This window comes from Centroberyx gerrardi, chromosome 19 (genome assembly GCF_048128805.1).
Source record: "Centroberyx gerrardi isolate f3 chromosome 19, fCenGer3.hap1.cur.20231027, whole genome shotgun sequence".
NCBI classification, from domain to species: domain Eukaryota; kingdom Metazoa; phylum Chordata; class Actinopteri; order Beryciformes; family Berycidae; genus Centroberyx; species Centroberyx gerrardi.
Genome location: NC_136015.1, coordinates 24,719,175 through 24,728,998, shown reverse-complemented (window position 1 = coordinate 24,728,998; position 9,824 = coordinate 24,719,175). Strand labels below are relative to the sequence as shown.

At 43.3% G+C, this 9,824-nt stretch overlaps 1 protein-coding gene across 1 annotated transcript in view; it reads right to left on the bottom strand.

Annotated features, from left to right (window-relative positions):
- The window catches only part of LOC139912923 (ATPase family AAA domain-containing protein 2-like), a 30,265-nt gene extending 20,818 nt beyond the window's left edge, over nt 1-9,447 (bottom strand). Inside the window, exons 1-10 of the mRNA XM_078290195.1 lie at nt 9,320-9,447; nt 6,917-6,966; nt 6,151-6,250; nt 5,240-5,309; nt 3,836-3,908; nt 3,320-3,454; nt 3,162-3,228; nt 2,521-2,616; nt 2,186-2,239; nt 1,209-1,317 (exon numbers count right to left, since the gene is read on the bottom strand). Coding sequence (XP_078146321.1) covers nt 1,209-1,317; nt 2,186-2,239; nt 2,521-2,616; nt 3,162-3,228; nt 3,320-3,454; nt 3,836-3,908; nt 5,240-5,309; nt 6,151-6,250; nt 6,917-6,966; nt 9,320-9,447 — 882 coding nt within the window. The remainder of the gene's footprint in view (nt 1-1,208; nt 1,318-2,185; nt 2,240-2,520; nt 2,617-3,161; nt 3,229-3,319; nt 3,455-3,835; nt 3,909-5,239; nt 5,310-6,150; nt 6,251-6,916; nt 6,967-9,319) is intronic.
- Between the last annotated feature and the right edge of the window lie 377 nt (nt 9,448-9,824).

Here is a 9,824-nt window from a genome sequence, read left to right as displayed (position 1 = left end):
GAGAGGAGAGAGGAGGGAAGGAGGGAGGGAGGAGACAGGAGGGAGGAGGGAAGGAGGGAGGAGAGGAGAGAGGGAGGAGAGGAGAGAGGAGGGAAGGAAGGAGGGAGGAGAGGAGAGAGGAGGGAGGAGGAGAGAGGGAGGAGAGAGGCGGGAAGGAAGGAGGGAGAGAGGGAAGGAAGGAGGAGAGGAGAGAGGAGGGAGGAGAGGAGAGAGGGAGGAGAGAGGCGGGAAGGAAGGAGGAGAGGAGAGAGGAGGGAAGGAAGGAGGGAGGAGAGGAGAGGAGGGAAGGAAGGAGGGAGGGAGGAGAGAGGCGGGAAGGAAGGAGGGAGGGAAGGAAAGGAAGTAGGGGATGAGGAGGGAGGAAGGGACGAGAGAGGAGGTGAGGGAGGATGAGAAGAGGAGAGAAGAGTAAGGAGTAAGGAGGGAGCAGAAGCAGAGAAGGAGGAGGGAGGGTAGGAGGGAAGGAAGGGAGTGAGGAAGGAAAGCAATATAAATTGCAATACACATATACAGACAGAATTTTCAGTATTTTCTCGAAAAAAAAAGAAGAGAATGTATACAGTTGTTGTTTTTTTCGTGTGTAATTAAATTTATAGGGCAGAGATTAGCTGTCCACCACTCTGATAAAACAACTGCAGCCTCTTGTGATTTGGAAATTGAAATAACTAACAGAGAGGAAGGGAGGGAGAGAGAGAGAGGGGGGGGGTGAGAGAGAGAGGGAGAGAGAGAGAGAGAGTTGGGTGAGAGAGAGAGAGGGAGAGAGAGAGAGAGGGGGGGTGAGAGAGGGAGAGAGAGAGAGAAGGAGAGTGGGAGAGAGAGAGGGAGAGAGGGAGAGAAAGAGAGGCAGAGAGAGAGAGAGAGAGAGGGAGAGAGAGAGGGAGAGAGAGAGAGAGACAGACAGAGAGAGGGAGAGAGAGAGAGAGAGAGAGAGGGACAGACAGAGAGGGGGAGAGAGAGAGGGAGTGGGAGAGAGAGAGAGAGAGGGACAGAGAGCGAGAGAGAGAGAGACAGACAGAGAGGGGGAGAGAGAGAGGGAGTGGGAGAGAGAGAGAGAGAGAGATGATGTTGATAAAACAACTGCAGCTTCTTGCGATTTTGGAAATTGAAATAACTAACACAATACTGCTGCTGTTCCAAAAAGTAATGTGTTCATTTCCTTTCATCAGAAATCAGAGGACAAAGCGGTGGTTCCCGGGCCAGTAACGCACCGCCCGGTCGATCAGCATGGGGTCGATGTCGGCCGGACCGCCTCCCGCCTTCGTCCTGTCTCTGCGGCTCCCGGCGGCGTCCTCTGTCTGCAGGTTGAGCGGTCGACACCTTGGAGGAAGACCGAGACCGAAAGGACCATCAGCTTGATCCGAAAACCCCTCCCAAAACCACCTGGCGGGAGTCTCTCACACAGCAGAGTGAGACGGAGATTTAAAACTACTGTAACTGCTGCTTCTACTCTGTCTCTAATCTGTCAGTTCACACTAGAGGGGTTAAGGCATCAGCTCCAATACAAGGTTTCTGGTGCAGAGGTGATGCTAATTCTATGAGCAGCTGAATCACCGTAAGTCATACAGATACTTTGAACTAGGGCTGAACGATTTTGAAAAAATATCTAATTGCGATTATTTTTGACTGATATTGCAATTGCGATATGATTTGCAATATTAGAGGGAATGCTAATTTTTACATCATTATTCTCATTTTCACTGAAAAACGTATTAAAATGATTATGGTGTGATTTTTGCGGGGATCTGTACCAAACAAAGATGTTTTCTTAAGTCTGGAGAATATGATGTGTAGGCCAGGACATCTCTGCAGCACCACAATATTTCATTTAAAATGGTATTTTGACAACACATTTTGCCTTTAACAAATATTGCGCCTTGAAAATTGCAGTAGGCCATATTGCGATTTCGATAAAACTTTGATTAATTGTTCAGCCCTACTTTGAACACAATTTTATTAAACGTAAAGGAGAACACTAAAATCTGTCTTTCTCTGTGATCAGAGGCAAAAAGTTCAAGTCAGTTCCAGATCCAGAGCTGCCAGGCCGCTGGGCCGGGTCACATGAGCAGCTTATGTAATAAAAGCTAAAGATAAAGGAACATTTCTATTTTTTATTATTATTATCCTTACTATTTTTACCTTTCTTTCTTTCTTTTTTAATGTCATTTTACTAGACTACTGTTTTAACTTCTCCCTTGCTTTTGCTTGTGTTTTTGATTTTGCATAAATATTTTTGCTTGTGCTTGTAATTGTTTTAATCTGTTTATTTTATGTAAAGCTCTTTGAGTTGCATTCTATGTATGAATGGAACTACAGAAATACAGTTATTATTATTATGCAGCTCGGATGCTAACTTGCCACGCCCCCTTTCCAGTCCAGTGCAATGCAAATGAGGGTTTGGATCAAAGAGCTGAACCAGGAGATTTGACAGCAAACACAGAGCTGATTTGAGCGTCTCCACCCGAATAAACCAAATCATTCTGCTGTTTGTTTTGCCGTTCGACCGCTCGTCTCTCTTCTGACCTGACGGGGATTTTCCCGTCGCTCTGCTCACTGTCGTCAGAGTCGTCGTCTTCTTCTGAAGAGCCGGATTTCCTCGCCCACGCACTCTTAGTGGGTCTGCAGGCCGAAACGAAAGGATGAGGGCAGGAGAGGGAGGAAATGGAGGAGCGTGTGTATGTGTGTGTGTGTGTGTGTGTATGGGGTGGGGTATTGGTGTAATTTCATGTTAAATCGTCTGTCTTTTCCTCAGGCTACATGTGCCAGCCAACTCTTCATGTTGTGACCAGCGCTCACCTGCCTGTCGCCCAAATCCTGTCGAGAGCAACAGGAAAACAACAGAGGAGAAATCATCAGATACCAGATAATATTTCATTATTTTTTTTTTTTTTAAGGACCACAATCATTTAAGACATGCTTCTCGTTTCTTTTGGAGGCAAGTTTTTTGTAAGTCTTTTGGTTTTTCAATCTCTCCTGCAAAAGTTTTCTCTTCTTTCCGTGTTTCATCATTTTATAGCCACAAACAAACTAAACCAGATTAAACTGAAATTAAAACATGTTGTATTGGGTCCAAATTTATAATAAGCACCATTTTTCTGAGGCAACATTTCATTATTTCATCGCCTGGGGGAGACAGAAAGAAAAGAAAAGAGCAGTAAGCTGACCTGTGAGGTCCTCTGCTGGCGGTGCTGGGTCCGGAGGCGCTGATCCGGTAGCTTCCTCTCTGGGACTCTGAACAGAAAGAGAGAAAACGACAGTCAGAGCGGCATCACTTTGGGTCTGGATCCAGTCTGTGATGAGCAGCGTAGCGACACGGACAGACCTCTGGTGGCTCCGCTCAGTCTGGCGTCAAAGTTCTGGACAACGCCGTCGCTGCTGTCGTGGTCGTCGTCCGCCGACACGTCTTCTTCCTTCTCCTCCTCCTCCTCCTCCTTGTTGTCCTCCCCATCGTCTTCACCTGGAAATAAATAGTTCGCTTAGCAGAGAACAGCAAGAAACACAGAAACAGATTAATGTAAAAATTCTGAGATTAAAGTCAGAATTCTGAGTTTATTCTCAGAACTCAAGTAAATTTTTCACACGTGGCCCTAATCCTCTTCCGCACTGATCTGACCTGATTTACTCCGGCCTTGCAAGAAAAAAAAATGTTTTGCTTGGCTCTTATTTCATTACCTTGCTTTTCTCTTTTGTCCAGGACTTCAGAAAATGTGTTAAATCTATTGTCTTTGCATCTGGGATTTGAAGCTCATTCTGCCGCTGCTCTTATTGCGAATCACTCCGGATAACAGCGTCAGCTAAAAGCCTAAAATGTAACAGTAATGTAAATGTTGATCCAAACCGCTGTGGTCCTCCTGGTCGCTGAGCTCTGTCCGCTGCTGCGTTTCCCTCCTCTGGGCTTTAGAGTAGATCTTCTGCAATCACATCAAACAAAAAAAAAACACTGTAGGAAAACGACAATATAATATTCTCCAAGATAATGAGAAAATTACCTCATTTAATCCCGAGATCTCGATATAATTTTCTAATTTTCTTGGGAAAACAAAAAGTGTTCTCAAGATAATGACATAAATAACTCTGTATCTCGAGAAAACAGCGTTAATTAAAATGTATGAATATATGTCCTCAATGGGCTTCCGTACTATACTGCAGGTGAGTGGAGAGAGTGAAGGAGAGTGATTAGAAAAGTTGGGATAATTTCTAGTCAATTAAGTTCTGGTGAAAATAAACAACTCCTTATTTTGCTGGGGGGAAGACGCACTTTGAGAACCACTGATCTAAACTATGGCAGCTGTTAAACCTTTGTGTGACAAAAACACACACACACACACACACACACACACACACACACACACAAAGAAGGGCTGGCACGTCTCGGCCTTCAGTCTTCCAATATGGTGTCAGCTGATAAAGTGTTTCTCAGTGGGCTGCTCCGGCGGGACGGGGAGACAATATGAGAGAGAGATTAGCCAACACAGCCCACTCCCCATGACCAGGGAGCAGAGGGAGGGTGGGGGGTGGGCAGCTGGGTGCACCACCCTCACACTGACCTGATAAGAGAGGCAGCACCCACTGAGAGAGACAGAGAGACAGTCTGTGTGTGTGAACATGCACTTAGTTGCACACCAACTGCTACCAAATGTAAACACAACGCGGCGCGGTCCTGAGCTCGACCCTGCAGCTTCACACCAACAGCCCGTTTGATCAAGTTGCATCTGTGTGACTCTAAGGCTGCGTTCAACAGCCAGCGTGTTCTGATCGGTTTATCTGAACTCTGCAGCGTTTCCTCCAACTGGTTTGTCCAGGTGAGAACGATGACCTTTGAACTGCCAAATAACGGCACCGAGAGTCTCAGTCCTCTAACAAGAGAACTGCGGTGCGGTTCGTTAATCCAACCGACTACAGGAAACCACCCCGAAACACAAGGGATTATGGGTAGGAGACGGATGCGGTTCCTCATGCTTGGAAAGCCTAGCAGAACAAAATGAAGTCTGGACTGATGCTCATATTCAGCTATTTCTTCTCAACTGGTATGAACACCACAGAAGAAGAGACAGACGAGTCCATCATGTTAGATAAAGTTACAGGAGCTGGAGTCAGATTTGTTTTGACTCTCTAACCTGCGGGATGACAGGTTACTCATGCCAGGTGTGAATGTAATCCAGCTAAATCATCTAGATTCAGTCTGTAAGGGAGGTGTGTGTTCATGCCAGGTGTGAATGGCAGCAGTGAAAGCAGGACTCACTCCTTTGTTGCTGCTGAGCCGCCTCTTCTTCTTCATGCTGTCCATTCTCTTCAGGACCGCCTCCGCTGGGCTGGGAGGAAACAACACAACAGGAGGATGAGAGAGAGAGAGAGACAGAGAGAGAGAGAGAGAGAGAGAAGCTCTCCAGGTTTGGTGAAGTGCTTAAATTTGAAATTTGAAGTCGCTGCACACTCATGCAGTGTTTTTATTCAATATGATAAAAAATAAATGCAACATTTCAGCATTCATTCATTTCAGATAAGATAAACTTTCATTTCCTCCATGCAGATTAAAGCTGCAGTAGGCAGCTTTGCATGCTGGGAGAGAGGTAACTTTTAAATTTGAAGACTTCAAAACGCAGAAATCCTGTCAGGTGACGCCAGCAAACTGAGATGATTTATGGGATAGAAAAAAGAAATTCTGCTATAAAGATATTATTATACATATTACATTATATATATATTAATATTAAAGATATTATCAGGTGTAGTTTGTCTTATTTTGTTGCTTTTTTATTGTGAAACACTGAGTTTCCAGCTAGTTTTCAGCCTCTCAGCCTCCTCTGATAATCAAATGAAACAACTTGAAAAGGGAAAATCATTCTTTGGGTGAACTGTTCAGCGCTCTGCATGTGCAGCCGGTGACGGAGGGTGAGTGGGCATCGCTTCCTTCTAAGGGTCACGAGCCAAAAAAGGTTGAGAACCTCTGATCTAGACTGCAGCACTTTGGGCGTGACGCGGCGTTTTGTTTTGGAATCGTACTTCGGACGTTACGAGAAGAAGAACGCAAGAACGCACGAGGACGCAAACCGAGGAAGAGCGTTTCCCTGCTCCGCCCCTCCTCTCTCCGGCTGAAGGTGTGAAAATCAGAGAATTCAGTGTGTGAAAAGCTGCAGACTCTCTTGGTCTTACTTGGCGCTGATGCCGTCGAACATGTTGGAAGAAGCCTGGTATCGTCTGGTCGGTCTGGTCGGCCGGGAGCTTCTCCTCACCTGCCTCCTCTTACTGTCACCTTGGGGGGAAGGGAGGGGGGGTTACATCACACCAGAACACACCCATATTCACATAGACATATTAGGGTTCGACCGATACGGGTTTTTGAAGGCACCAATAGCCAATATTCTGTGCCGATATTCAGTATCTTTACATTTGACCATTTTCATGCCAAAAATGACAAGTATTCAGTGATTCCCCCACAGAGTTTTCTTCTGAAACAGCATTTAAACCATCATATGGGACACTAAAACTCTCCACTGAAACCCAGGCTGATGAAGGCAGGCTGTATGTTGCTGTTTCCCTTCAAAACGTTCCATCATAGTTATCAAGGAGACCGGTTTCCCCGCCGTGGCCCTGATGGAAAATTGCAGGACTTTTCCAGGACTTTCCATAACTGAGTTTCAGGCGCTTCCATGAACCTGAAAGTGTTTTGGTTTGTTAATGTTGTTTTTCTAAAGGGGTGAACAGTCTGGTTTCCACTACAACTGGGGTTGAAATCCACCAATCTAATGCATCGAACGTGTGAAACAAGCTGTAAAATACATTCTGCTATAGGCTATTCCCATTTCATAATTCCCTGATATTCCCTTGCTTCTCCAGAGTATTTATAACATTTATAAGACTTTCTCTGTCTGGAATCCACCTTTCGAAATTCCATGATATTCCAGACCGTAATGCTTACCGTTTAAATCCCCGTCATTCCCCTCAGGGTTATTAAGCCTCGGAGATCTCCTAAAAATACAACAAACAGCACTCAGTGTCAGAAAACATCACAGTGTGTGGCAGAGCAGAGCTTTCTGAGACCTGGTAAGACTCAGCACTATATGCCAGAGGTGTGATCCCAAGTCTAAATGTAGATTACCAAGTCAAGTCCAAGTCAAGTCCATGTCATTAATGTCAGGTCTCAAGTCTAAATGTAGAACAGCAAGTCAAGTCAGAACAAATCAAGAGTCCAGTATCAATTTAATATCTTAAAGAAAACTAAATATCTAGGACTTTTCAATGCAATATGGTTTTAATAGGATAAAAACTTGGTAAGAGCATCATGAGTTTGATTTCTATAATCAGTTTCAACTTCAATAAATTCAATCATTCCATACAAATTCAGAAAACAGAATTTAAATTCAGTCGTCTGCTGGAACAAATCTCATCACTTTCAATCTAAGTCATTTACACAAACACAAGATCTCAAGTCAAGACTTTAGAAACCTTTTCAAGTCATCAAAGTACAAGTCAGAGTCAAGTCCCAAGTCACCAGAACCCAAGTCAAGTCAAGTCTCAAGTCTTCTCTTCATGCATCAAGTCAAGACTCAAGCAGTTAAAAATGTGACTTGAGTCTGACTCGAGTCCCCACCTCTACACATATGCGTTACACTGAAGGCTGCATCATGTAACAGTTACATTTGGGTTGCACCTTTTCATCGTCCTCGCTGGTCTCCCATCTTCATCCTCCTGTGTTTCTGAATGAATGTGCTTCTGTCTGTCGTCTTCCCTGAAGCCCTGAGAAACACCACAAGAACTCAACTGAACTCTGGAGGCGAGGGAACAACTTCACAGTTTATCAACAGCATCCAAACAGTTGGGGTAAACTAACAAGAATCACTGTGATACTTGGACAGTCAACCTGTTGCTTCAGTCAAGCCTTAAAGGAATAGTTCACCCAGAAATGAAAATTTTGGGTGAGTAGATAATGACTCTGAGTAGATAATGACTGAATTTTCATTTTTGGGTGAACTATTCCTTTAATAACCGCAATGATAACAATATAATATAATTATTTTAAATTTATTGTACAGCACTGATAATTTAATAGTGAATGTTGATACTATTATGTGTCTGTTATTGATGATTATTTACAGTATTGGCCTTGGGAAAATTAATTTCCCTTGATACAAAAAAATAACATGCATCTTGTAAGTTTTGCATATTCTGTAATGCAAAGCCTATTTGGGTTACAATCAGGAGTGCAGTTCATTCATTCATTCATTCATTCATCTGCAAGGCAAAATCCCTGAATCTAATATTATTACCATGAAAAATAAAAAGCTGCCACTCACACCTGCCATGAACACACACCTCCCATACAGACTGAAGTAAAGTACATTTCTGGGGATATTATTTGGTCAGTGTGATAAATGATTAGCCTAATAGACACTTTTTTTTTTAAGTGATAAAAACTGTGTCAGTCCTCTGTACAAACCAGTAATCCCTTAAAATACCCTTACATTTACATGATTTCACCTCTTAATTCATGCAAAATCCCCTTAAAATGAGTTTAGGGAGTTATTAATGGAGGAAACCCCATCAAAACCTCCTTAAACACCCCTTAATGTTTGACTGCTTACTTTCTAATTTAATATAAAATTCAGGGAGACAGTAACTTTCCATTAATAACTCACTAATAACATGTAAACCTACGGAAGCGTAATGCATTCACTTAGGAAAAGAAAAATTGCCCTGTTTTATTGAATTAACGAGATAATTATCTCAGAATTCTGAGAAAAGTTTTCATGGAAAAAAACAATTCTGCTCTGTTTTTCTGAATTAACAAAATAATTATCTCGTTAATTCAGAAAACAGAGCATTTAAAAAAAAAAATTCTGCTCTGTTTTTCTGAGATAATTATCTCGTTAATTCAGAAAAACAGCATTTAAAAAAAACAATTCTGCTCTGTTTTTCTGAATTAACAAGATAATTATCTCGTTAATTCAGAAAACAGAGCATTTAAAAAAAAAAAAAAATCTGCTCTGTTTTTCTGAGATAATTATCTCGTTAATTCAGAAAACAGGGCATTTTTTCCTCAAGTGAATGCATTACGCTTCCGTATAAACCTGCACAAAAGGCATGAAAAATCCCTTAATTTCTAGTGTCTAGTCCCATGATACTAACCTTACTTTTTTAAGGTAAAAAAAAAAAAAAAAAAAAGATAAAATTAAGGGGTTTGGTTTCTAACAGTCAGACACTCCAGTTAAGAATGACGCTAAATAAAACTCAAAAGATGCAGTTTACTCTCCGCTCCCAACAGAAAAACGAAATCTTTTCCCAACAGAAACTCACATTAGACAGAGCCGAAGTTTCCCCCCGCCTGCTCTCCATCTTCCTCTGGATCCTGCTCACGACAGCGGACCTCTGTGAAGCCTGCCGGGTCGGAGAGCCAGTGTCCGGCTGGCCCGTACCTGGATCCGCGTCCGCTTTCCCGCGTAACGTCACCATGGAAACAATAACACACATACACACACACAGACACAGCCTAGCTTACCGGTAAAGCTGCTAGCGAGCCGAGCGGAAACTACAGAGGAATTACCTGAAGAACACCGTGCTGCTGAGTGCTGTGGACGAGCTAAAACACACCCGACACACACACTGAACACACACACACACACACCACACTGAACACACACACACCCGACACACACCAGGTCAGCTGATGTGGGACGGGAGGCGCTGTGCTGTCAAACTGCTGCTATGAGTTTTAGGTTTCATTTCAAAATACCGTGTTCTGCCGCCGCCTAGTGACGTCATGCCGTAACATGCGTGCGTGAGAGCAAGCTGTAACTAACTGGAGAATATAATATCAGTAGTAGTAGTAG